Source organism: Ranitomeya imitator, chromosome 2, assembly GCF_032444005.1.
Source record: "Ranitomeya imitator isolate aRanImi1 chromosome 2, aRanImi1.pri, whole genome shotgun sequence".
NCBI lineage: Eukaryota > Metazoa > Chordata > Amphibia > Anura > Dendrobatidae > Ranitomeya > Ranitomeya imitator.
In genome coordinates this window covers 632,018,323-632,046,018 of record NC_091283.1, presented here as the reverse complement: position 1 = coordinate 632,046,018, position 27,696 = coordinate 632,018,323, and the positions used below count along the sequence as shown (strand labels likewise).

Genomic DNA, 27,696 nt, shown 5'->3' with positions numbered 1-27,696 from the left:
GTGATGATTTGAAATGCAGACTTTGATGGAATGGTCTGCGGGTGTCATGCTGCATTTGCAGAGCCCCTGGTGTGCCTAAACAGTAGAAACCCCCCACAAGTGACCCCATTTTGGAAACTAGACCTCCAATGGAACTTATCTAGATGTGTGGTGAGCACTTTGAACCCCCAAGTGCTTCACAGAAGTTTATAACACAGAGCCGTGAAAGTAAAAAATCATTTTTTCCACAAAAATTTTTTTTAGCCCCCAATTTTTTATTTTCGAAAGGGTAACAGGAGAAATTAGACCCCCAAATTTGTTGTGCAATTTTTACTGAGTACGCTAATACCTCATATGTTTGGGTAAACCACTGTTTGGGCGCACGTGGGGGCTCGGAAGGGAGGGAGCACCATTTGACTTTTTGAACGCAAGATAGGCTGGAATCAATGGTGGCAGCATGTCGTTTGGGACCCCCTGATGTGCTTAAACAGTGGAAACCCTTCAATTTTAACTTCAAGGGGTCAGATCGGGGTCTCCAGCCATGGATGATGATATTGCAGCATTGGCCATGGCTGGATTGTAATATTTCACCAAGTTTCATTGGTGAAATATTACAAATTGCTCTGATTGGCTGTTTCACTTTCAACAGCCAATTAGAGCGATCGTAGCCACGTGGGGGCAAAGCCACCCCCCTGGGCTGAAGTAGCACTCCCCCTGTCCCTGCAGATCAGGTGAATTTGGAGTTAACCCTTTCACCCGATCTGCAGGGATGCGATCCCTCCATGATGCCACAGACGTTACAGGTTGGATTGGCACCGACTTTCATAACGCCTTCACAGGTCGGGAAGGGGTTAAAAGGGGTGGCTTCCTTTGTATGCTGTTAGGTGATTATGTCACCATGGGGATGGCAGGACGCTTATTCCTGAGGATGTGCGGGTGCATTGACTGCGGTGCCAGTGAGAGGCCATGTGATTTGATCATGTGGGCGCTTCCTAGCTCCAGCGTTCTATTGCGCATGCGCGAGCAGCGCATACACACAGATTGGGTGATGGCCAATGGAGTCCGGGGTTAGAAATGCCAGAACAGTGTGGGTAGCTCAGATTGGCCAGTTTGAGTGCCATGAGTTGTGTGAGCAACGATTGGTTAGAGGTGTAAACAAACAATGGGGTGAGTAATGATTGGGATTTGGTTTCCATAACAATGTGTTCAGATTTATATTTGATTGGTTATTTGTCTGACATTGTGATTTTTTGTAAAATTTCTTGTTGTATTTTTTTTCTTTTTATGTGTCTTATGCTAAGACTGTATTCTATTATATAGCGGGAATAAGGAGTTTGGAAAAATAATTGCTTTTTATGTGTATATTTGTATTAAAGCAAAGTGGGCAGTACCTTGTGATTGGTGTGCATGTGCCACCACACTATATAACTTTTTACTATATATATAGTGATATATATAACTATATATCACTTTTTATTTATATGTATACGTATATTTGATCGACGCATTACTTATTGGAAGTTGGTCAATCATAATGTGTCTCAACATTGTTTGGTGTTCTCCAGGGTTATCATGTTATATTTAATGTTTATGCTTGCAATTCTATTGTATATAACTATTTCCATACCCGTACTCAGTTTTAATTTATTTTGTATTGTCTATATTTACTTCTAGCTATGTTTGAAAAAGACCAGGACTAGGTCGAAACGTTACGCTCGCTGCTTAACATGTTGTTATTCATCATTTTTTACTTCATTCCGTGGTGTGACTCTTTTCATACAAGAATTAAATATTTCACTTTGCATCCACCTGAGTGCGGCTGATTAACTCCTTCTGACCACACTATATAAGGCTGCCATTTTATATATTGTATATGCTTGACAAAGACCAATTATAGTCAAATAAATTGCAGATGGCAGAATAAAGCTCTCTTAATCTTTTATCACCTGGATGGGATGCTGTTCCTTTTTTGTACTGGACTGTGACTTCTTTCCAATTGGGCCATTGGATTGGAACGTGCATTCCTGCGTTGAAGTGCTGTTGGCTACAATATATTTATTTCTGGCAATTGAGTCTCATCATCGTCCACCTCTTGTGACACTTTCACACCATTGCCTTCGTGTGACCGTGACTGTTCAAAGCTTTGGCCATCACTTCATGTGATCTCATCTGGCCCCACTTCAAGTTGATCGACCAAGCGTCCGGAATCTTGAAAGGGAAAACTGAACAGCTCTTCAGAGTGTCCAAGTGTGGGATCCAGTAGCGTAGCTACTGGGGGGGGCAGAGGGGGCCATCGCCCCGGGCCCGGTCACATGAAGGGGCCCACTGGGAGCCGGCACTGCCACTACTGTGCTGAGGCACAATACAGCACAGGAGGAGAGCAGGCATGCTCTCCGGAATGAGATTCTGCTCGCTGGTCGGACAGTGACCAGTGACCACGTCTCCCTCCTGCACTGTATTGTGCTGACCGACCTCAGGAGCTTCTCCGGGCTGCAGGTTTCTTCCTTCCCTGTGCATGCTGGGATTAGCTCAGGGCAGCACGCTGGGTCCTAGTGTCCACCTGCATTTTATTCAGATACTTCCTGGTCCTGCTGCAATCTTCATTGGTAAGTGGGGATAAGATTTATAGGCATGTCATAGTCCCTGGGGGGTAAATGTGAGAGGATGGGGTGTTGTGGGGGCTTAGGTGGGGGAGGGGAACAGGGCACTAATCGTGAATGTGAGAAGATAAGGGTATTGTGAGGGCTGAGGTAGGTGAGGGGCGACAGGCACTGGGGGCTGATTATTAGATGGTTACCAGATTATATGCACTCCATCACATGTAATAGTTGTTCTTTGGGATGGGGAGGTAGGGGGCATATTATACTAACCAGCTGGGGAAGCCATAAGCTACATCACATTTAAGCATTACTCCAGCATTTTTTTTTTATTTGACCGTTGGAGTGGCGCGTTAAGGGTATGTGCACACATTGTGGATTTGGCTGTGGATTCGCAGCAGTTTTCCATGCGTTGTACAGTACAATGTAAACCTATGGAAAACAAAATCCGCAGTGCACATGCTGCAGAAAATTCCGCGTGGAAACGCAGCAGTTTATTTTCCGCAGCATGTCAATTCTTTGTGCGGATTCCGCAGCGTTTTACACCTGTTCCTTAATAGGAATCCGCAGGTGTAAAAACACAGGCGAAATCCACACAAAACCAACAAAATCCGCAGTAAATCAGTGGGGAATCTGCAATGTGTGCACATACCCTAAAGGTACCGTCACATTAACCCCTTTCTGACCTCGGACAGGATAGTACGTCCGAGGTCAGATCCCTGCTTTGATGCGGGCTCCGGCGGTGAGCCCGCATCAAAGCCGGGACATGTCAGCTGTTTTGAACAGCTGACATGTGCCCGTAATAGGCGCGAGCAGAATCGCGATCTGCCCGCACCTATTAACTAGTTAAATGCCGCTGTCAAACGCAGACAGCGGCATTTAACTACCGCTTCCGGCCGGGCGGCCAGAAATGACGTCCTCGCCGACCCCGTCACATGATCGGAGGTCCTCGATGCTTCAGAATTGTAACCATAGAGGTCCTTGAGACCTCTATGGTTACTGATCGCCGGCAGCTGTGAGCGCCACCCTGTGGTCGGCGCTCACAGCACACCTGATTTTCAGCTACATAGCAGCGATCAGCAGATCGCTGCTATGTAGCAGAGGCGATCGTGCTGTGCCTGCTTCTAGCCTCCCATGGAGGCTATTGAAGCATGGCAAAAGTAAAAAAAAAAGTTAAAAAAAATGTGAAAAAAATAAAAAAATATATAAAAGTTTAAATCACCCCCCTTTCGCCCCAATCAAAATAAATCAATTAAAAAAATATCAAATCTACGCATATTTGGTATAGCCTCGCTCAGAATCGCCCAATCTGATAGATACGTTCTTTTGATCGCCCGCTATTGCATTTTAATGCAATGTCGTGGCGACCAAAAAAACGTAATTCTGGCGTTTCGAATTTTTTTCTTGCTACACTGTTTAGCGATCAGGTTAATGCTTTTTTTTAGTTGATAACTAAAAAAAAGCATTAACCTGATCGCTAAACAGTGTAGCAAGAAAAAAATTCGAAACGCCAGAATTACGTTTTTTTGGTCGCCACGACATTGCATTAAAATGCAATAACGGGCGATCAAAAGAACGTATCTGCATCAAAATGCTATCATTAAAAATGTCATCTCAGCACGCAAAAAATAAGCCCTCATGAAAAATGGAGACGCTACGGGTATCGACAAATGGCGCAATTTTTTTTTTTTTTTAGCAAAGTTTGGAATTTTTTTTCACCACTTAGGTAAAAAATAACCTAGTCATGTTAGGTGTCTATGAACTCGTACTGACCTGGAGAATCATAATGGCAGGTCAGTTCTAGCATTTAGTGAACCTAGCAAAAAAGCCAAACAAAAAACAAGTGTGGGATTGCACTTTTTTTGCAATTTCACCGCACTTGGAATTTTTTTCCTGTTTTCTAGTACACGACATGCTAAAACCAATGATGTCGTTCAAAAGTACAACTCGTCCTGCAAATAATAAGCCCTTACATGGCCAAATTGACAGAAAAATAAAAAAGTTATGGCTCTGGGAAGGAGGGGAGTGAAAAACGAACACGGAAAAACGAAAAATCCCAAGGTCATGAAGGGGTTAAACGACGCTGCAGCGATATAGGCAACGATGCCGATCGTTGCAGCGTCGCTGTTTCGTCGTTGTGTGGTCGCTGGAGAGCTGTTACACAGACAGCTCTCCAGCAACCAACGATGCCGAAGTCCCCGGGTAACCAGGGTAAACATCGGGTTACTAAGCGCAGGGCCGCGCTTAGTAACCCGATGTTTACCCTGGTTACCATTGTAAAAGTAAAAAAAACAAACACTACATACTCACTTTCCGGTGTCAGTCGCGTCCCTCGCCGTCACCTTCCCTGCACTGTGTAAGCGCCGGCCGTAAAACAGAGCGGTGACGTCACCGCTGTGCTTTACGGCCGGCCGGCTCTGACACAGGATGCAGGAGGAGTGCAGGGAAGTGGACGCCGAGGGACGTGACGGACACCGGAATGTAAGTATGTAGTGTTTGGTTTTTTTTACATTTACAATGGTAACCAGGGTAAATATCGGGTTACTAAGCGCGGCCCTGCGCTTAGTAACCCGATATTTACCCTGGTTACCAGTGAATACATCGCTGGATCGGCGTCACACACGCCGATCCAGCGATGTCAGCGGGTGATCCAGCGACGAAATAAAGTTCTGGCCTTCTAGCTCCGACCAGCGATGTCACAGCAGGATCCAGATCGCTGCTGCGTGTCAAACACAACGATATCGCTAGCCAGGACGCTGCAACGTCACGGATCGCTATCGTTATCGTTCTAAAGTCGCTCAGTGTGAAGGTACCTTAAGAGGCGCAGTTACAGCTGCTGCTCTATACTCAGAGCGGTGACTGAAACCGTGCTGGCGCCGCTGCCGAGGCTGCAGTGAGGAATAAAGTTAATTTCCTCCTGGCAGTGGGATTCTCAGTGCAGGAGACACACAGTGTCAGAACACTATTAACTATTATACTGTGTTTTGGAGGACCAATGGGGACATCATTCTATGTATAGGGGAACTCTAATGGACATCATACTGTGTATAGGGGAGCAGTGGTGACATCATACTGTGTATGGGGGTGGTGGGTTCAAAATATTGTGTATAGGGGAGCTGTGGGGGCATTGTACTGTGTATAGGAAAGCTGTGGGCCCACCATACTGTGTCATGGAGGCTACTCCAGGTGACATTATTAAATGCTAAGTGGGCACTTAAACATTATTGTTATATGGGCACTCACAGTACTGAGACCATCAAAATTTCATGTGTGGTATTTTTACTTTTTAGGGACAAAATATGGAGGGCACTAGCACAGGGCATTAATGTTTTCTAGAGGTGAATTTTATTATCTAGAGAGCACAAAAGTCATTATTACTATGTAAGGGGCACAGTGGTGGCATTACTATGTGGGGCGGCACCATTATTGTACTACACAGCAGGTGCTGTAGGACACATATGGCAGCAGCGGCTCAGTATTGGGGTATCAGCAGGATGAGGAGTTTGTGCAGGTTGGGGATAGATGGGGACGGGGCTGGAAATGTGAGAAGTCTGATGTGTCATCATAATTTCTGCAGACGAGTCCTGGGTGGAGAAGTTGTCTTGTCGGTTTGGGCCAGATGGAAAAGACGAGAAAAATGAACGATTCCATCAGAAAGAACATCAGCAGTAAGTCATTATCTATAACTGTGCTGTGATCTCTTATATGGTCTGTAGAACTGGTATATACCAATATGTGGTCCTCATATAGTAGTATCAGTGTTTATTTTTGTATATAGATGTATTTTCAGTCACAGTGCGGTCATCTGCTGATGTTCCCCTATGCTCATAATTAGGGTGCACCATGTAGCTGTAGTCAGGGGTACCTCGTTAGGGGCCCACTCAGACTTTTCGCCCCCCCTAAGCTGAAACCCTAGCTACGCCTCTGGTGGGATCAGTTGTCTCAGGGTACTTGGCATGATGGGAGGATGGAAAATCAGGGTGAGGAATATGCGGTCCACACTCACGGCTACTCAGACTTGACCATGTGGAAGACATGGTGGTGGTGGCTAAGTGACTGGAAGCATTATCTGCTATCCAACCAACAACCATTTCACACTGCTCTGGCTTCAATAGTGGTGTGCTGCGGTCCCCTAGAAACTGGGACAGGAAGGTTGAGAGAGAAGATGTAGGTCTTTGTTGTGGCCCACTTTCAGCTTGGACACGTCCTCGTCCTGTGCATGCACCATCAGCATCACGTCCACTGCACTATTTCAAAAGCTCAACACAAATGTAGTTATTTAGAGCTAAATTATATCTGATCAGCATGCCTGCAAAGCTACGACTTTTCAAACACAGAAACACCAAGCCTCAGCCTGACATACAGACTGTATTAAAACATTTTTTTGCTTTTTGGTGAATTTTTGAAAAAAATAAAACCACTGAAATCTGCAGCTAGGTATATAGTAAACTAGCTATTGAACCCGTTCTAAGCCCGGGTGGCGAGCATTTATATTGGTATATTGTCTCCATCATGGTATGTGCTGCTCCATCCTGCGTCCCCATCCTGTCATGTGCTGCTTCATCCTGCGTCCCCATCCTGTCATGCGCTGCTCCATCCTGCGTCCCCATCCTGTCATGTGCTGCTCCATCCTGCGTCCCCATCCTGTCATGCGCTGCTCCATCCTGCGTTCCCTTTCCTGTCATGCGCTGCTCCCATCCTGCGTCCCCATCCTGTCATGCGCTGCTCCCATCCTGCGTCCCCATCCTGTGATGCGCTGCTCCCATCCTGTGATGCGCTGCTCCCATCCTGCGTCCCCATCCTGTCATGTGCTGCTCCATCCTGCGTCCCCATCCTGTCATGCGCTGCTCCATCATGCGTCCCCATCCTGTCATGCGCTGCTGCATCCTGCGTCCCCATCCTTATGTGCTGCTGCATCCTGCGTCCCCATCCTGTCATGCGCTGCTGCATCCTGCGTCCCCATCCTTATGTGCTGCTGCATCCTGCGTCCCCATCCTTGTGTGCTGCTGCATCCTGCGTCCCCATCCTTATGTGCTGCTGCATCCTGCGTCCCCATCCTTATGTGCTGCTCCATCCTGCGTCCCCATCCTTATGTGCTGCTCCATCCTGCGTCCCCATCCTTATGTGCTGCTCCATCCTGCGTCCCCATACTGTTATGTGCTGCTCCATCCTGCGTCCCCATCCTTATGTGCTGCTCCATCCTGCGTCCCCATCCTTATGTGCTGCTCCATCCTGCGTCCCCATCCTTATGTCCTGCTCCATCCTGCGTCCCCATACTGTTATGTGCTGCTCCATCCTGCGTCCCCATCCTTATGTGCTGCTCCATCCTGCGTCCCCATCCTTATGTGCTGCTCCATCCTGCGTCCCCATCCTTATGTCCTGCTCCATCCTGCGTCCCCATACTGTTATGTGCTGCTCCATCCTGCGTCCCCATCCTTATGTGCTGCTGCATCCTGCGTCCCCATCCTTATGTGCTGCTCCATCCTGCGTCCCCATCCTTATGTGCTGCTCCATCCTGCGTCCCCATACTGTTATGTGCTGCTCCATCCTGCGTCCCCATCCTTATGTGCTGCTCCATCCTGCGTCCCCATCCTTATGTGCTGCTCCATCCTGCATCCCCATCCTTATGTGCTGCTCCATCCTGCGTCCCCATCCTTATGTCCTGCTCCATCCTGCGTCCCCATCCTTATGTCCTGCTCCATCCTGCGTCCCCATCCTTATGTCCTGCTCCATCCTGCGTCCCCATACTGTTATGTGCTGCTCCATCCTGCGTCCCCATCCTTATGTGCTGCTCCATCCTGCGTCCCCATCCTTATGTGCTACTCCATCCTGCGTCCCCATCCTTATGTGCTGCTCCATCCTGCGTCCCCATCCTTATGTGCTGCTCCATCCTGCGTCCCCATCCTTATGTGCTGCTCCATCCTGCGTCCCCATACTGCCTCTGACCCGCTCGGCGCCGAGTGCTGGGGGGTCTGAGCAGGCGGGGACACCGGCGCGCTGTGGGGGTCAGGTGCCGGTATCGCCGCCAGCTCAGGCCCCCCAGCACTTACTATACTCACCTGTCCGGCGTTCCATCGCTGAGTGCCGCCATCTTCCCGGTCTCCTGGCTGTGACTGTTCAGTCAGAGGGCGGCGCCGGCGCGCATTAAGCGCGTCATCGCGCCCTCTGAACTGAAGGCCACAGACCGAAGACCGGGAAAATGGCGCCGCTCAGCGATGGAACGGGGACAGGTGAATATAGGCCGATACTCACCCTCCTGGCGGTCCCTGCTTCTGCGGTGGAGATCGCGGTGTGTGTTCAGTGTGAACGCACACCACGATCTCCCGGGAGCGTCGCTCTGTGAGGCCCAGACTGCGCCGGCGCTTGCGCTTGCGCAGTCTATAGAGGCTTCGGACAGAGTGACGCTCCCAGCGTTATATTATAGATAAGCAGTAGCAGCAGACAGTTATGGCGCTTTAGGAGGTATGCAGTAAGAGCTATGTACGAACATACAGTGCCTGTAGTAGGCCTTCCACTGATATAGATATGTGCACATAGACTCCCCTGCCTACCTAGCGCTGAAATCTCAGGACCCCCGAATGAGCCATAAAAAGGACTGTTGGTTTCTCAGGAGTTGTGGACTGAACAGTTGCAGACCTACACTATTAAAAGGGCGATTCTGACTATCTCAGCAGCAGCTCTTCCTACACTCGCTAAGTCCGGAGCAGAATGCGACGAGCAGGGCGGCGCCAAGTCTCTTATAGACCTGATGATGCTGTGCGGCCAGCCAATCACTGCACGACCACAACAAAGATGGCTGCGGCATTACAGTGCATGGCAGACAGTCCCTGCATTGTCATTGTCAAGAGCACCAGAATTGCAAGGCGAAGACCGGAGCTCCCACCGAGCACAATGATACTCGGGCGAGTACCGAGTAATGGTGAGCATGTTCGCTCATCACTACTTATTATATGAACCTACAAAAAAATAGTGGCATGTACATTTTGATGATTGGTAGGTAAATGGTGCTGAAAAAAAAGTAGAGTTAAGAAAAAGTGATCAAAAAAGTCATCAGTACGTTAAAATGGGAGCAACGAAAACTATATCTCATCATTAAAAAAAAGCCCTCATACAGTCCTATTTCTGTAAAAAAATTAACCATATGACTTATGTTTTTCAAACACAGTATTTATTATATAAAATTAATAAATCTAATATATAAAGCTGAATGTGTGTGTGTGTTTATGTATGTATGTGTGTATGTCCGGGATTGGCATCTGCACTGTCGCAGCTACAGCCACAAAATTTTGCACAGTCACACGTCTGGACCCCGAGAGCGTCATAGGCTAAGTTGTGAGGTGCGCAGGTGCCGGGAAAGGTCAGAGAGGCCCAGCGTCTGCGAACTGCAGTACTTTACTCTGCCCTCAAAAGGGCAGACAAAGTACGCCTGCGTCGGAGCAGTGGCAAGAAGCAAAGAAGAGGACGTCATCATATGAAGTTGGGAGGCGTTGGACCCGGACTGCGACACCCATCGGACCGGACCGCAACGGGACCGCCCCTGGGTGAGTATAATATAACTTGTTTTTCTTCTCTTTCAGGTTACATCGGGAGGCTTATCTACAGCATTACAGAATGCTGTAGATAAGCCCCTGATGCCGGTGGCCTTAGCTTATAGGCGAATTTTGGGGTGACAGATTCCCTTTAAGCAGATTGGTCAATCCTGGGAAAATTAAGCTGTCTTCATTTGGAAATGATGCAATAATCTTCCAGAACCTTAGAAATCACTTTGTAATCATATCTAGACTGATACATTTTATAATCTTTTATTCATTTATTTTGGCTCTGGAAACAAGTACTTTAAGTACAAAACCTGCCACTGAGGGCTAAATTAACATGACAGACTGATGAAAAACTATAGGAAGTAGTTTTGTTCAGCACAAACTAAGTAGAATACTAATGCAGTAACAATTTAAAAAGGGTAATGTGATTTCTCAAGTTGTAGTGTAAGCAGAGGCTCAGTGGTTAAATCAAGGACAACATCTCTAAGGAGTTTGTTTCTCCCCTTGTTTGCATGGGTTTCCTCCAGGTAGTCTGGTTTCCTCCCACACTCCAAAAACATATTCATAGGGAATTGTGAGCACCAATGGGGACAATGATGATAATGTCTGTAAAATGTATGCAACTAGTAGGGTTGGTGTATAATGAAGATCCATAGGGGCTTACTATTTGCATAGTGATTGGTTGTCCTTAATGAAATTATGGTATCTACACAAGTTTCATACTTGTGACATAGGTCAATTCCTTCATACATCTGCTTTAACACATGCATTTGTAATCTCGCTCATGTAACGACATGTATTATTTTCATGTCATCAAGTGTAATGGGTCTAGTATGACCTAAGAAGTCCCAGAAGTAGTGGCTTGCTTTAGGCTCCTGCTCAATCAAGCGGTTCTTCTTCAGGAGTTGCTCTATCATAGACTCATGAAGACTTTCACCGGTTAGTATACAGTTAGGGCCAGAAATATTTGGACAGTGACACAAGTTTTGTTATTTTAGCTGTTTACAAAAACATGTTCAGAAATACAATTATATATATAATATGGGCTGAAAGTGCACACTCCCAGCTGCAATATGATAGTTTCCACATCCAAATCGGAGAAAGGGTTTAGGAATCATAGCTCTGTAATGCATAGCGTCCTCTTTTTCAAGGGACCAAAAGTAATTGGACAATGGACTCTAAGGGCTGCAATTAACTCTGAAGGCATCTCCCTCGTTAACCTGTAATCAATGAAGTAGTTAAAAGGTCAGGGGTGGATTCCAGGTGTGTGGTTTTGCATTTGGAAGCTGTTGCTGTGAGCAGACAACATGCGGTCAAAGGAACTCTCAATTGAGGTGAAGCAGAACATCCTGAGGCTGAAAAAAAAGAAAAAATCCATCAGAGAGATAGCAGACATGCTTGGAGTAGCAAAATCAACAGTTGGGTACATTCTGAGAAAAAAGGAATTGACTGGTGAGCTTGGGAACTCAAAAAGGCCTGGGCGTCCACGGATGACAACAGTGGTGGATGGTCACCGCATACTTAATTTGGTGAAGAAGAACCCGTTCACAACATCAACTGAAGTCCAGAACACTCTCAGTGAAGTAGGTGTATCTGTCTCTAAGTCAACAGTAAAGAGAAGACTCCATGACAGTAAATACAAAGGGTTCACATCTAGATGCAAACCATTCATCAATACAAAAAATAGACAGGCCAGAGTTAAATTTGCAGAAAAACACCTCAAGAAGCCAGCTCAGTTCTGGAAAAGTATTCTATGGACAGATGAGACAAAGATCAACCTGTACCAGAATGATGGGAAGAAAAAAGTTTGGAGAAGAAAGGGAACGGCACATGATCCAAGGCACACCACATCCTCTGTAAAACATGGTGGAGGCAACGTGATGGCATGGGCATGCATGGCTTTCAATGGCACTGGGTCACTTGTGTTTATTGATGACATAAGAGCAGACAAGAGTAGCCGGATGAATTCTGAAGTGTACCGGGATATACTTTCAGCCCAGATTCAGCCAAATGCTGCAAAGTTGATTGGACGGCGCTTCATAGTACAGATGGACAATGACCCCAAGCATACAGCCAAAGCTACCCAGGAGTTCATGAGTGCCAAAAAGTGGAACATTCTGGAATGGCCAAGTCAATCTCCAGATTTAAACCCAATTGAGCATGCATTTCACTTGCTCAAATCCAGACTTAAGACGGAAAGACCCACAAACAAGCAAGACCTGAAGGCTGCGGCTGTAAAGGCCTGGCAAAGCATTAAGAAGGAGGAAACCCAGCGTTTGGTGATGTCCATGGGTTCCAGACTTAAGGCAGTGATTGCCTCCAAAGGATTTGCAACAAAATATTGAAAATAAAAATATTTTGTTTGGGTTATGTTTATTTGTCCAATTACTTTTGACCTCCTAAAATGTGGAGTGTTTGTAAAGAAATGTGTACAATTCCTACATTTTCTATCAGATATTTTTGTTCAACCCTTCAAATTAAACGTTACAATCTGCACTTGAATTCTGTTGTAGAGGTTTCATTTCAAATCCAATGTGGTGGCATGCAGAGCCCAACTCGCGAAAATTGTATCACTGTCCAAATATTTCTGGCCCTAACTGTATATAGGTTGGAGATCCTCAGACCTTCCAGTAGGACTGTCATGGAACATTCTATGCCTTTTCACAATTTTTTCACTTCACTTTGAGAATTGACAGCTCATAGGGACTCCCCAATGAGCATTAACACAGGACATCTATAAAATTTGAACCCCAGTGAGCTGCCAGGACACTGAGTCACCTGGAATTAGTTTCTTTTTTGGATGTACATCATTGGGTTAAATAGAGCTTGTCTACCTAAACGTTTACTTTTACATTAAAATGCTGTTTGTTGAGCTAATCACAGAGACTGAGAAAATGTTTTTGTTTTTTTTTAATTTCTATTAGTTATCAATCCTAATGAATCATAAAATGTCAGTTATATTACAGTCTAATGAGATCACGGACATGGCAAAAGGGAAACTGTGTGAAGTATGGAAGACATGGGAAGTGAATTTTATTTTGGTAATCATGTTATGATGTAGCATGTGGGGTGGAAATGATAAGATGATGACTAACGTCATTCTATTTATGAAAAAGAATCATGTTGGATATGTTATGTTTTGAACATGGCTGTAATTATAGGTCTGGACCATGAAGAACTACCATAGCAAAAATGGAAATAGGTATTGTTACCTGAAAGACATAATGATGGGCTTAAGATTGGAATACAAGAGATATATTCAATTAATTACTTAAAAGTTATTTTAAGTAATTAATTGAATTAACTTCAAGCCTGAATTCTGCCAATGGTCATTGGTTACATGTGTCCTTTTAGGAGTAAACTTCACAATGGCTGTAACCACATAGTATACCCTCTTTTCTATATTGTTTTATCTATGCTATGTTAGAAATACATACTCATTACCACTGATGGCCATATGGAGGTTTGTTACAACCTTTGAGTTGTACTGAGCCAAAATATGCAACTCCTATAATGCACTTAATTTTTTTTTCTCATTTCACATCAATTATTTTTTTTAATTCTATTAATGTATTAATCTTTATAAAAAAAAAAGTATGGGTTGTTCTATTTTACTAAGTTACTGCTTCTAGGAGAATAACACCAAAGTATCATAAGACAGCACTTAGACTGTCCACAACTCTGTAAAATTCAGTCTAAGGCACTTCTTGTAGTTTTCCATATTTCCCATCTAAAATATTGCAGTTATCGTCACTGTCATACATATATAACTCTAAGAAGCATTACTTTTCATGCATGAACAAATCCCTCTTTAATGTCCTCCACTATCCTCGGCAATATTGTGAAGTATGTCCTTACTTTTCTTCTACCATCGATCTAAAAAACATTATAGTTCAAAAAAATCTTTAAATCCCCAGTTGTGTAGACACCAAATGCATAATATTGCCTAGTAACTTATCAAATAGAGAGTGATCCAATCTACTCACCACACAAAATAGGTTATAATGAGAAGCTGCACTGCCCTGTTGATGACTCCAATTGTCCAACTTTTAACCACCACAGACTTGGTCGTTTCATAGGTGAAGAAGTCAGTGACACAACCCATGGTGTTTTGAAATTCCTCTCAAGTTGAGGGTTTTCCTTAAAAAAAAAGCTTATTTCCGACACGTCTCCTGTGTCCGATGTTTTCTGCTGCGATCAATTACTGTAGTGATTCTGAAGGTGTCTTAATCTTGGAAGCGTCTTAAGAGTCTTGGCTTCTTTAGCACTTTTAGTAACTGCAAATGTTAATTCTCGAAGCAGTCCCTCATCAATTATTAAAGCTTTAACTCGCAAAGACCCTTTTAGCTATAATGACCATATCCAGCCTCTGAGACTAGGGTTATAAATGTAACTTCTTTTGTAATCTTCGGTATTATTTTTTCCTGAAAAGAACATCTTCTGTGACCTCCTACATAAATGACAATTCTAGTATGCTTGCTTGCAGTAAATGGTTCTTGATATGGTTCTTATCTGATGTTTAAGTGACGTTTCCTCATTTCTTAAGCCAATGTAAAAGGGTTTCTTCTGAAATTCTCAATGGACCGTTAAAATGTTTCAATTTGCAAAACTCAATTACTACAGATGAAGTCAGGAGGAATATAATAACATCAAGGAAAAAGACCTCTCAATACGACAAGGTTCATTCTTGGAAGATAATACACTTAACAAAAAGAAAGGAAATATCAACTCAAGGCAAAAGTAACACAAGAAACAAAATCTTCTAATGCAGGAGCACTGCCATCCACAATGCATGCTGTAATGGTGCCAGGGCCCATTGTCTAATCATTCATGATGTAAAATAGACACATTTTAATAACTTCTGTTCTCTTCTTGGATTTGAAAAAAAAATAGTGTTAAATTGCAAAAATTAAAATGGAGACCTCAAATATTTTTAAATCGTGTTCTGTATTATAATTTTGAGGTTAAAAGAAGACATAATTCCATTGAGTTCAACCTATAGCCTAACGTGTTGATCCAGAGGAAGGTAACAACCCCATGATGCAAATGCTAATAGCCCCATACTAAGGAAAAATTAGGGAGTGCTGACTATTTCACACACAGGCAACTATCAGATGGATCATGGATAACAATGAAAATGATGATTCCGTGTTGGACAAAACCTGATAACCAGGCAGGGGTAATTGAGAGTAGAGGTCATCAGAGAAGGAGGTTGGTGGCATGAGCTATACACAGTGCAGGCGACGTGCATTGAAAACATCTTCTGGGGCCAAATCAGCTTTTCCTGCAGTCAGCTCTGGAGCAGGTAATTCTGCACGTGCTGTTAGTGCAGAAGGCTTTACAGTGCCTGAAAGTCCTGGTGGCAGTGTTGGCGAGTCGTTCGTGTGAGATTCTCGCGTGTGGGAGTTCTTTTGCACATTGCCGCCAAATGATACTTTGGTGCTCTGCAAGAAAATAAACTGTGGATTTCCCTGTTCTTATATACGGAGAACTATGGCTCTCACATGAAGCGACATCACCAGCTCATTTAGCAAACTTTAGTTGGCCAGCAATCAGCGCAAGCCTAAAATTGTCCTCTTACCCCTTCTCACCATTTTTTGCTTGCTGTAACCTGGACATAGCAGCCATTTTCTACCTGATTTTCTTGTTTTATGGTCTCTTGTGTTTATGTGAGTGTACTATGCAAAATATTTTTTCACTAGTGGTATTTTGTAATGATTCAAGTGAAAAAATATATACTCTTTAAGCATTAAGTTGGACAGTGTTGCTCCACTGCTCCACAGTTTTTTCTCTCATATTGGTATGTTTTAGAGTTTCCTATTCTGATGGTCTGTCCGAGGTCTATACACTGGACTATTGGTCCTCATGGCAGTTTACTAATGGTTCCCTCAGTGGGTCTTAGTTATTTTATTTTACTAGAAAACATAGCGATCCTTAAAAAATATTTATTTGGCCTATATATGTCAATGAAATGGCTGAAGCCAATTATTCACTTACCAGACTACTAGAAAACACTCACGAGCTTATGAAAATTATGTATTTAGCCTATAAATGGCAATGAGACGTCTGATGCCAATTATTTATTTACAACACTACTAGAAAACACACAGCTGTCCTGAAAAATTATTTCTTTGGCCTATAAATGGCAATGAGATGGCTGAGGCCAATTATTTGTTAAGCCAGACTACAAGAAAACTTAAAGTGCTTAAATATTGCAGAATACACACAGCGGCTTAAAGGAATTTACTCCCACAGGCATAGGGGGGCAGAGTACACACCGCGGCTTAAAGGAACAGTACTCCCAAAGAGTACACACAGTAGCTTAAAGGCTCAAAAGCTACAGTATTCATGCAGGCAAGGATTGCACAGTACACACAGCGGCTCAAAGGTGCAGTAATCCCACATATATGGGTGAATAGTACACACACAGCTACTTTTAGCACAGTACTCCCACAGATATGTGTTGCAGAGTACAAACAGCAGCTTTTTTTGCAGAGTGCACAGACTCTGCCCCTCACTCCAGCTGCTTCCTATCCCTACACTAATGAGAGCATAATGGCAGAGACACTCGTGATCCAGCCTTTATACAGGCTGTTGCATGTAGAAAAGCCACGGAGACACCATCATGTGTTTCTCAACGCAAGCAATAAATAGCCAGGTCTTTCACCGGGAGTAGGAAACTGGCTATTAGGAGCAGTGCCTAGTAAAAGGACTATAAACATAAGGATGAATGACCTTGGGGAGATCAAAACAACCAACACTGCGGAGACACCATCACGTGTTTCTCAACGCAGTGATCCAGAACACTGCCCCCATCCCAAATGCATGTAGAAAAGCCGCGATGTCTCCGCGGTGTTGGATGTTTTGATCTCCCCGAGGTCATTCATCCTTATGTTTATAGTCCTTTTACTAGGCACTGCTCCTAATAGCCAGTTTCCTACTCCACACTGATGAGTGGCAAATACCCCAAAACAGCTGTCTGGATGGATACCATGTTTTGGCATAGGTGGTTTTCCTTTTTGGATGCTGCCCTTCCCGTGGTTGTTCCTTCCCAGTGAAAGACCTGGCTATTTATTGCTTACGTTGAGAAACACATGATGGTGTCTCCGCGGCTTTTCTACATGCATTTGCATATTTACCATAAGGGATGGGAGCAGTGTTCTGGATCACTGCGTTGAGAAACACGTGATGGTGTCTCCACGGTGTTGGATGTTTTGATCTCCCCGAGGTCATTCATCCTTATGTTTATACAGGCCGTGTCACGTGCTGCGGTGGCCAATCACAGTCATGCTAATACTTGTCATGGCTGTGATGGCTCTGGTAGTGCCTACTGTCTAAGAGCTTGTTGATTGGCTGTGCTGCAGCCTTTCAACAAGCTTTATTAGACTGGCATACCCGAACAGGATACTGGACATAAATTAAAATATCATTGTTCAAGGGTGGACACTAGGTATCTGGTACAGACCCCGAACGTTACCATTAGGGTTCACTCATCCGTATTAGAAACGTCTCTGTACTGTTGCTTCATGTATTTCTCCATTGTAATAAGAGCGCCCCAATGCCTTTGTTTTTTCAAACTGAATAACCCCAAGTTATTGGCCCAGATGAATTACATCCTAGAGTACTGAAAGAGATAGAGGAAATTGCAGAACCACTACCTAAAATCTTTGGAAATTTTTTGGAGTCCTGGAGAAGTCCCAGAAGATTGGAGAAGGGCAAAAATGTTGTCCCCATCTTCAAAAAAGGAAAAAAGATGGAGCCAGTAACTTATAGGCCAGTGAGACTTACTTCTATACCGGGAACGATCTTTGAACAAACTACACAGGTCTGCAATGGTAAAGTTGTTTGAAAAGGTGATTTTTACATACTTTCGGTCGCTGAATTCAGAAAATAAACTGAAAAATTTCTTCACAGTTTTTTCACAAACACTAGCTTCATAGGCGTTTTACTGCATCATACTTTGACCGCTTTGTGTGACCTTTGGTGGGTGAATTTGGTGTCATTAGATTTGTTAAAAATGTATTTTCATGGTACAGAAGCAGAGAAAAGAAATTCCTTCCATATTTTTCTCAAGACGGTGCTCTAATGATTTGCAGTGATGATCATGGTCAAATTTAACATTGAGTACAATTGTGAGAAATTGGAAACTTGATTCGTCCAATAAAAATTCTGAAAGCTGTGCTACTGCACAATGGCAGCAAGGAAGCTTCAGTGCATGTAGGACATTTTGTGCACTTTAAGGAAATCCAAGAGAATTTAGACTTTATTCTCAAGAAAGTTAACTAAGAGGCTCAAGGATGCTCAATATGTGGTGAACTGAAAGTTTTCGCTTTACTCCTTGGGCTGCAAGGAGGATTCATGAAGTACCCATGCTTTTTGTGTGAATTGGACAGCCCACAAGAACATCTTTGCAACCTGGACTCAAGAACATGGTTGAGGAAAGTTTAGTTGATCTCACTAAAGAGTCAGTCTCATTCTCCTCCCCAAACCATTAAAACGGACTTTTCAGGAGAAGTCATTGTTTGGAGTTCATCACCAGACACTAAGTAAATGGTACGAACCCCAAACTTTACAGTTCGCCCATCTCTAGTAGCAACTAATAGAATGTGGAGAAATGCAAGTAGGCAGTAATGTAGGATTCTACATCTGGGCAAGAAAAAATTAAAGAACATCTACAGAATGGGAGGAATAGAATTAAGCAACAGCAAGTGTGAAAAATATTGGGGTATACTAACAGATCAGACTGCATGAGTCAAGTGTGAGACAGCAGCAAAAAAAAAGGCTAACAGTTCTGGAAAGTATTAAGATAAGCATACAGTCCAGATAATCTGAAGTAATTATCCCCCCTACTCCTCCTTGGTTAGGCCTCATCTGGAATAATGTGTCCAGTTCTGGGCACCACATTTAAAAAAAAAAAAAAACACATTGAAAAACTGGAGATTTAGTTTTCGTTGCCGCAGCTGCATGATTTGCGACTGCTAAGCAGCCTGAATACATGTTGGGGTTGCCGGATTGTTAGGGAATTCCCATATGTATGAAGCCTGTCTGGTAGCCGCAAATCATGCAGCTGCGATGACAAAAACTAAATCTCCAAGCACGCCGAAATACTCAGAGACCACCTGAGCATGCTCGGGGAAACCCGAGTAACGAGTATAATCGCTCATCACTAGTGGAGAGTCTTCAAACAGAGGCTGGACATATATCTGTCGAAGATGATTTAGTGAATCCTGCATTGAGCAGAGGTTGGACATGATGTGCCTGGAGGTCCCTTTCAACTATAACATTCAATGATTCTAAGTAGTGATGAGCGAGTATACTCGTTGCTCAGGTTTTCCCGAACACGCTCGGGTGATCTCCGAGTATTTGTTAGTGTTCGGAGAATAAGTTTTCATCGCTGCACCTGCATGATTTACAGCTTGGGGTATGTCTCTATCAGTTTTGTACATCGAAAGACTGAAATTCTTGCCCATGCTTCCTTGGCAAACAGCTCGAGCTCAGTGAGGTTTGATGGAGATCGTTTGTGAACAGCAGCTTTCAGCTCTTTCCACAGATTCTCTATTGGATTGAGGTCTGGACTTTGACTTGGCCATTTTAACACCTGGATGCGTTTATTTGTGAACCATTCCATTGTAGTTTTTGCTTTATGTTTGGGATCATTGTCTTGTTGGAAGACAAATCTCCGTCCCAGTCTCAGGTCTTTTGCAGACTCCAACAGGTTTTCTTCAAGAATGGACCTGTATTTGGCTCCATCAATCCTCCCATCAATTTTAACCATCTTCCCTGTCCCAGCTGAAGAAAAGCAGGCCCAAACCATGATGCTGCCACCACCATGTTTGACAGTGGGGATGGTGCGTTCAGGGTGATGAGCTGTGTTGCCTTTACGCCAAACATATCGTTTGGCATTGTTGCCAAAAAGTTCGATTTTGGTTTCATCTGACCAGAGCACCTTCTTCCACATGTTTGGTGTGTCTCTCAGGTGGCTTGTTGCAAACTTTAAACACTTTTTATGGATATCTGTGAGAAATGGCTTTCTTCTTGCCACTCTTCCATAAAGGCCAGATTTGTGCAGTGCACGACTGATTGTTGCCCTATGGACAGACTGTCCCACCTGAGCTGCAGATCTCTGCAGTTCATCCAGAGTGATCATGGGCCTCTTGGCTGCATCTCTGATCAGTCTTCTCCTTGTTTGAGATGAAAGTTTAGAGGGATGGCCGGGTCTCGGTAGATTTGCAGTGGTATGATACTCCTTCCATTTCAAAATAATCGCTTGCATAGTGCTCCTTGGGATGTTTTAAAGTTTTAGAAATAATTTTGTATCCAAATCCGGCTTTAAACTTCTCCACAACAGTATCACAGACCTGCCTGTTGTGTTCCTTGGTCTTCATGATGCTCTCTGTGCCCTGAGACTATCACAGAGAAGGTGCATTCATACGGAGACTTGATTACACACAGGTGGATTATACAACCCCTGGCAAAAATTATGGAATCATCGGCCTTGCAGGATGTTCATTCAGTTGTTTAATTTTGTAGAAAAAAAGCAGATCACAGACATGGCTTCAAGAGACTGTAAGCTGTTGTAAAAGCCAGAGGTGAACTCACAGAAAAAATCCCCTGTGCTCAATAGATAAAAAATACCTTTTATTAATCAATTTATTAAAATCCAAAAATTGGTGCACTAACACAAACCATCACCATGACAACAACAATAGGAACAACAGCAATAGGAAAGACCAGGGTTGTGCCTACCCCTGCACTCCACTACATGCACCCTACCTGCCAGCGGAGGTTGGCACCCTAAAAACCTGCGCAAATGGCGCCCCCGCTCACCGTTGACTGTCCCTCCTACCCCTATAGGGCCCTAACAAGATGGGATGAGATTGTCTTAATCATTCATAACAAACCCCAATCATTTGTTTAGTCAACAACGATAAGGTGGTAGATCTCTAATTGCATCTATACTGCCCCTACCTGTCAGCGGAGGTTGGCACCCTATTTTAATACGCCAATGGAACCCCCGCTCCTCGACGGCTATCCTCTATCCTATCCCTTGTCAGGCGGTTGAGGGCGAAATATATTAACCCCCTTCATGACCCAGCCTATTTTGACCTTAAAGACCTGGGCGTTTTTTGTAATTCTGACCAGGGTCCCTTTATGAGGTAATAACTCAGGAACGCTTCAACGAACCCTAGCAGTTCTGAGATTGTTTTTTCGTGACATATTGAGCTTCATGTTCGTGGTAAATTTAGGTCGATAATTTTGCAATTTTCAAATTTTGAATTTTTATTCTGTTAAGCGAGAGAGTTATGTGACACAAAATAGTTAATAAATAACATTACCCACATGTCTACACAATTTTGGAACCAAATTTTTTTTTGCTAGGAAGTTATAAGGGTTAAAATTTGACCAGCGATTTCTCATTTTTACAGCAAAATTTACAAAACCATTTTTTTAGGGACCACCTCACATTTGAAGTCAGTTTGAGGGGTCTATATGGCAGAAAATAAGCAAAAGTGACACCATTCTAAAAACTGCACCCCTCAAGGTACTCAAAGCCACATTCAAGATGTTTATTAACTCTTCAGGTGCTTCACAGCAGCAGAAGCAACATGGAAGGAAAAAATGAACATTTAACTTTTTAGTCACAAAAATGGTGTTTTAGCAACAATTTTTTTTATTTTCCCAAGGGTAAAAAGAGAAACTGGACACCAAAAGTTATTGTACAATTTGTCCTCAGTACACCAATACCCCATATGTGGGAGGGAACCACTGTTTGGGCGCACGACAGGGCTCGGAAGGGAAGGAGCACCATTTGACTTTTTCAATGAAAAATTGGCTCCAATCTTTAGCGGACACCATGTCGCGTTTGGAGAGCCCCTGTGTGCCTAAACATTGGAGCTCCCCCACAAGTGACCCCATTTTGGAAACTAGACCCCCCAAGGAGCTTATCTAGACGCATAGTGAGCACGTTGAACCCCCAGTTACTTCACAAATTGATCCTTAAAAATGAAAAAGTACTTTTTTTTCACAAAAAATTTATTTTAGCCTCAATTTTTTCATTTTCACATGGGTAACAGGATAAAATGGATCCAAAAATGTGTTGGGCAATTTCTCCTGAGTACATCGATACCTCATATGTGGTCACAAACCACTGTTTGTGCACACGGCAAGGCTCAGAAGGGAAGGAGCGCCATTTGACTTTTTGAATGAAAAATTAGCTCCAATCATTAGCGGACACCATGTCGCGTTTGGAGAGCCCCTGTGTGCCAAGGAGCTTATCTAGATGCATAGTGAGCACGTTGAACCCCCAGGTACTTCACAAATTGATCCTTAAAAATGAAAAAGTACTTTTTTTTCACAAAAAAATTATTTTAGCCTCAATTTTTTCATTTTCACATGGGTAACAGGATAAAATGGATCCTAAAATGTGTTGGGCAATTTCTCCTGAGTACATCGATACTTCATATGTGGTCACAAACCACTGTTTGTGCACACGGCAAGGCTCAGAAGGGAAGGAGCGCCATTTGACTTTTTGAATGAAAAATTAGCTCCAATCGCTAGCGGACACCATGTCGCGTTTGGAGAGCCCCTGTGTGCCTAAACATTGGAGCTCCCCCACATGTGACCCCATTTTGGAAACTAGACCCCCAAAGGAACTTATCTTGATGCATAGTGAGCACGATGAACCCCCAGGTGCTTCACAAATTGATCCGTAAAAATGAAAAAAGTACTTTTTTTCACAAAAAATTTCTTTTAGCCTCAATTTGTTCATTTCCACATGGGCAACAGGATAAAATGGATCCTAAAATGTATTGGGCAATTTCTCCTGAGTACACTGATACCTCACATGTGGGGGTAAACCACTGTTTGGGCACACGGCAGGGCTCGGAAGGAAAGGAGCGCCATTTGACTGAAAAATTAGCTCCAATCGTTAGCTGACACCATGTCGCGTTTGGTGAGCCCCTGTGTGCCTAAACATTGTAGCTTCCCCACATGTGACCCCATTTTGGAAACTAGACCTCCCAAGGAACTAATCTAGATGTGAGGTGACCACTTTAAACCCTCAAGTGCTTCACATGTTTCTTTCCTCAAAAATGATGTTTTAGCAAGCAATTTTCACAAGGGGAACAGGAGAAATTGGACACCAATAGTTGTTGCCGAGTTTGTCCTGAGTACACTGATACCCCATATGTGGGGGTAAACCACTGTTTGGGCACACGTCGGGGCTCGGAAGGTAAGTAGTGACTTTTGAAATGCAGACTTTGATGGAATGGTCTGCGGGCGTCACGGTGCGTTTGCAGAGCCACTGATATGCCTAAACAGTAGAAACCCCCCACAAGTGACCCCACTTTGGAAACTAGACCCCTCAAGGAACTTATCTACATATGTGGTGAGCGCTTTGAACCCCCAAATGCTTCACAGAAGTTTACAACGCAAAGCCGTGAAAATAAAAAATCATTTTTCTTTCCTCAAAAATTGTTTTAGCAAGCAATTTTTTATTTTCACAAGGGTAACAGGAGAAATTGGACCCCCAATAATTGTTGCCCAGTTTGTCCTGAGTGTGCTGGTACCCCATATGTGAGGGTAAACCACTGTTTGGGCGCACGTCGGGGCTCGGAAGGGAGGGAGCACCATTTGACTTTTTGAATTCAAGATTGATGGGAATCAATGGTGGCGCCATGATGCGTTGGGAGACCCCTGATGTGCCGTAACAGTGGAAACCCCTCAATTCTAACTCCAACATTAACCCCAACACACCCCTAACCCTAATCCCAACTCTAGCCATAACCCTAATCACAACCCTAACCCCAACACACCCCTAACCACAACCCTAACCCTAACCACAGCCTAATCTTAACCCTATTTCCAACCCTAGCCCTAATTCCAACCCTAACCCTAAGGCTATGTGCCCACGTTGTGGATTTGTGTGAGATTTTTCCGCACTGCATTTTACCTGCGGATTTACCGTGGATTTCCAATGTTTTTTGTGCGGATTTCACCTGTGGATTCCTATTGAGGTACAGGTGTAAAACGCTGCGGAAAAAACAATACAGCGTTTCCGCGCGGTATTTTCCGCACCATGGGCACAGCGGATTTCGTTTTCCATAGGTTTACATGGTACTGTAAACCTGATGGAAAACTGCTATGAATCTGCAACAATCCGCAGCCAAATCCGCTGCAGATCCGCAGCCAAATCCGCACCGTGTGCACATAGCCTAATTCTAACCCTAATTCTAGCCATAACCCTAACCCTAAGGCCAGGTTCACACTGCGCTAGCAGCAGCCCGTTCAGCACATACGCTAACGGGCTGCTGCTAGCGCAAGTGCCGACGTTTGCATCACGCTAGCGCAGATAGAGCATCTGCTAACTCTATCTGCGCTAGCAGTGACGGACCTGGAAACGCTGCAGCCCACGTCTCCGGGTCCGTCACTGAATGACGGCACATCCCTAGCGCACGCCCATTGTGGGCGTGCGCTAGTGATGCATCCGACATTGCTGTCAAAGGTGTTGTGAATTCTGTGGTCAGGCTCCCTCCTGTGGTCATGAGTGGTACTTCGGCTGGTTCTGTCCATGAGCTTCCTTTGGTGGATGTGAGTGGGGCTGCGGCTTCTGAGTTTCCTTCCTCAGGTGACGAGGTTAAGTTGTTAGGTGCTGTTCTATTTAACTCCACCTAGTTCTTTGTTCCTGGCCTCCAATCAATGTTCCAGTGTTGGTCTTGCTCTCTCCTGGATCGTTCTTGTGGCCTGTCTGCCCTGCATAAGCTAAGTTCTGCTTGTGTTACTTTTGTTTGCTATTTTTTCTGTCCAGCTTGCTGTATTGGTTTGTTTTGCTTGCTGGAAGCTCTGGGACGCAGAGGGAGCACCTCCGTACCGTTAGTCGGTGTGGAGGGTCTTTTTGCGCCCTCTGCGTGGTTGTTTGTAGGTTTTTGTGCTGACCGCAAAGCTATCTTTCCTATCCTCGGTCTATTCAGTAAGTCGGGCCTCACTTTGCTAAAATCTATTTCATCTCTGTGTTTGTATTTTCATCTTTACTCACAGTCATTATATGTGGGGGGCTGCCCTTTCCTTTGGGGAATTTCTCTGAGGCAAGGTAGGCTTATTTTTCTATCTTCAGGCTAGCTAGTTTCTCAGGCTGTGCCCGAGGCGCCTAGGTCTGGTCAGGAGCGCTCCACGGCTACCTCTAGTGTGGTGTGATAGGATTAGGGATTGCGGTCAGCAGAGTTCCCACGTCTCAGAGCTCGTCCTATGTTATTAGTAACTATCAGGTCATTTTCAGTGCTCTTAACCACCAGGTCCATTGTGGTTCTAAATCACCAGTTCATAACAGTACTGGAGGACAAAAGTACTAATGCTTCTCAATAGAGGGAAAAGAGAAGTTCTGAGACCATTTTTTTTTCTTTGCACTGTGTTTTGTCTTTCTTTTCCCCTAGACATTTGGGTGGTTCAGGACACAGGTGTAGTGATGGACATTAAAGACCTGTCTTCTTGTGTGGATCATCTCACTGTAAGAGTACAAAATATTCAAGACTTTGTGGTTCAGAATTCTATGTTAGAACCTAGAATTCCTATTCCTGATTTGTTTTCTGGAGATAGAGCTAAGTTTCTGAGTTTTTAAAATAATTGTAAACTATTTCTGGCTTTGAAACCCCGCTACTCTGGTGACCCAGTTCAACAAGTTAAGATCATTATTTCTTTATTACGTGGCGACCCTCAAGACTGGGCATTTTCCCTTGCGCCAGGAGATCCTGCATTATGTGATATTGATGCGTTTTTTCTGGTGCTCGGATTGCTGTATGATGAACCTAATTCAGTGGATCAGGCAGAGAAAAATTTGCTGGCTCTGTGTCAGGGTCAGGATGAGGTAGAGATATATTGTCAGAAGTTTAGGAAGTGGTCTGTGCTCACTCAATGGAATGAATGTGCGCTGGCAGCAATTTTCAGAAAGGGTCTCTCTGAAGCCCTTAAGGATGTCATGGTGGGATTTCCTATGCCTGCTGGTCTGAATGAGTCTATGTCTTTGGCCATTCAGATCGATCGACGCTTACGTGAGCGTAAAACTGTGCACCATTTGGCGGTATTATCTGAGCATAAACCTGAGCCTATGCAATGTGATAGGACTTTGACCAGAGCTGAACGGCAAGAACACAGACGTCGGAATGGGCTGTGTTTTTACTGTGGTGATTCCACTCATGCTATCTCCGATTGTCCTAAGCGCACTAAGCGGTTCGCTAGGTCTGCCACCATTGGTACGGTACAGTCGAAATTTCTTTTGTCCGTTACTTTGATCTGCTCTTTGTCATCCTATCCTGTCATGGCATTTGTGGATTCAGGCGCTGCCCTGAATTTGATGGACTTGGAGTATGCTAGGCACTGTGGGTTTTTCTTGGAGCACTTGCAGTATCCTATTCCATTGAGAGGAATTGATGCTACGCCTTTGGCCAAGAATAAGCCTCAGTACTGGACCCAACTGACCATGTGCATGGCTCCTGTGCATCAGGAGGATATTCGCTTTTTGGTGTTGCATAATCTGCATGATGTGGTCGTGTTGGGGTTGCCATGGCTACAAGTCCATAACCCAGTATTGGATTGGAGATCTATGTCTGTGTCCAGCTGGGGTTGTCAGGGGGTACATGGTGATGTTCCATTTCTGTCTATTTCATCATCCACCCCTTCTGAGGTCCCAGAGTTCTTGTCAGATTACCGGGATGTATTTGATGAGCCCAAGTCCAATGCCCTACCTCCGCATAGGGATTGCGATTGTGCTATCGATTTGATTCCTGGTAGTAAATTTCCTAAAGGTCGACTGTTTAATTTGTCTGTGCCTGAGCACGCCGCTATGCGGAGTTACGTAAAGGAATCCTTGGAGAAGGGTCATATTCGCCCGTCGTCGTCGCCATTGGGAGCAGGGTTCTTTTTTGTGGCCAAGAAGGATGGTTCGTTGAGACCTTGTATTGATTACCGCCTTCTAAATAAAATCACAGTCAAATTTCAGTACCCCTTGCCGCTGCTGTCTGATTTGTTTGCTCGGATTAAGGGGGCTAGTTGGTTCACCAAGATAGATCTTCGTGGTGCGTATAATCTTGTGCGTATTAAACAGGGCGATGAATGGAAAACAGCATTTAATACGCCTGAGGGCCATTTTGAGTACCTGGTTATGCCATTCGGACTTTCCAATGCTCCATCAGTATTTCAGTCCTTTATGCATGACATCTTCCGAGAGTACCTGGATAAATTCCTGATTGTATACTTGGATGATATTTTGGTCTTCTCGGATGATTGGGAATCTCACGTGAAGCAGGTTAGAATGGTGTTCCAGGTCCTGCGTGCGAATTCTTTGTTTGTGAAGGGGTCAAAGTGTCTCTTTGGTGTTCAGAAGGTTTCATTTTTGGGTTTCATTTTTTCCCCTTCTACTATCGAGATGGACCCTGTTAAAGTTCAGGCCATTTATGATTGGACTCAGCCGACATCTCTGAAGAGTCTGCAAAAGTTCCTGGGCTTTGCTAATTTTTATCGTCGCTTCATCAATAATTTTTCTAGTATTGCTAAACCGTTGACTGATTTAACCAAGAAGGGTGCTGATGTGG

The 27,696-nt window shown here is 44.2% G+C and overlaps 1 protein-coding gene across 1 annotated transcript in view; it reads right to left on the bottom strand.

Moving 5' to 3' along the window:
* The window catches only part of P2RX3 (purinergic receptor P2X 3), a 170,516-nt gene extending 155,973 nt beyond the window's left edge, over window positions 1-14,543 (bottom strand). Inside the window, exon 1 of the mRNA XM_069752615.1 lies at window positions 14,101-14,543. Within this exon, the coding sequence (XP_069608716.1) occupies window positions 14,101-14,219 (119 nt within the window). The 5' untranslated portion in view covers window positions 14,220-14,543. The remainder of the gene's footprint in view (window positions 1-14,100) is intronic.
* Window positions 14,544-27,696: the final 13,153 nt, after the last annotated feature.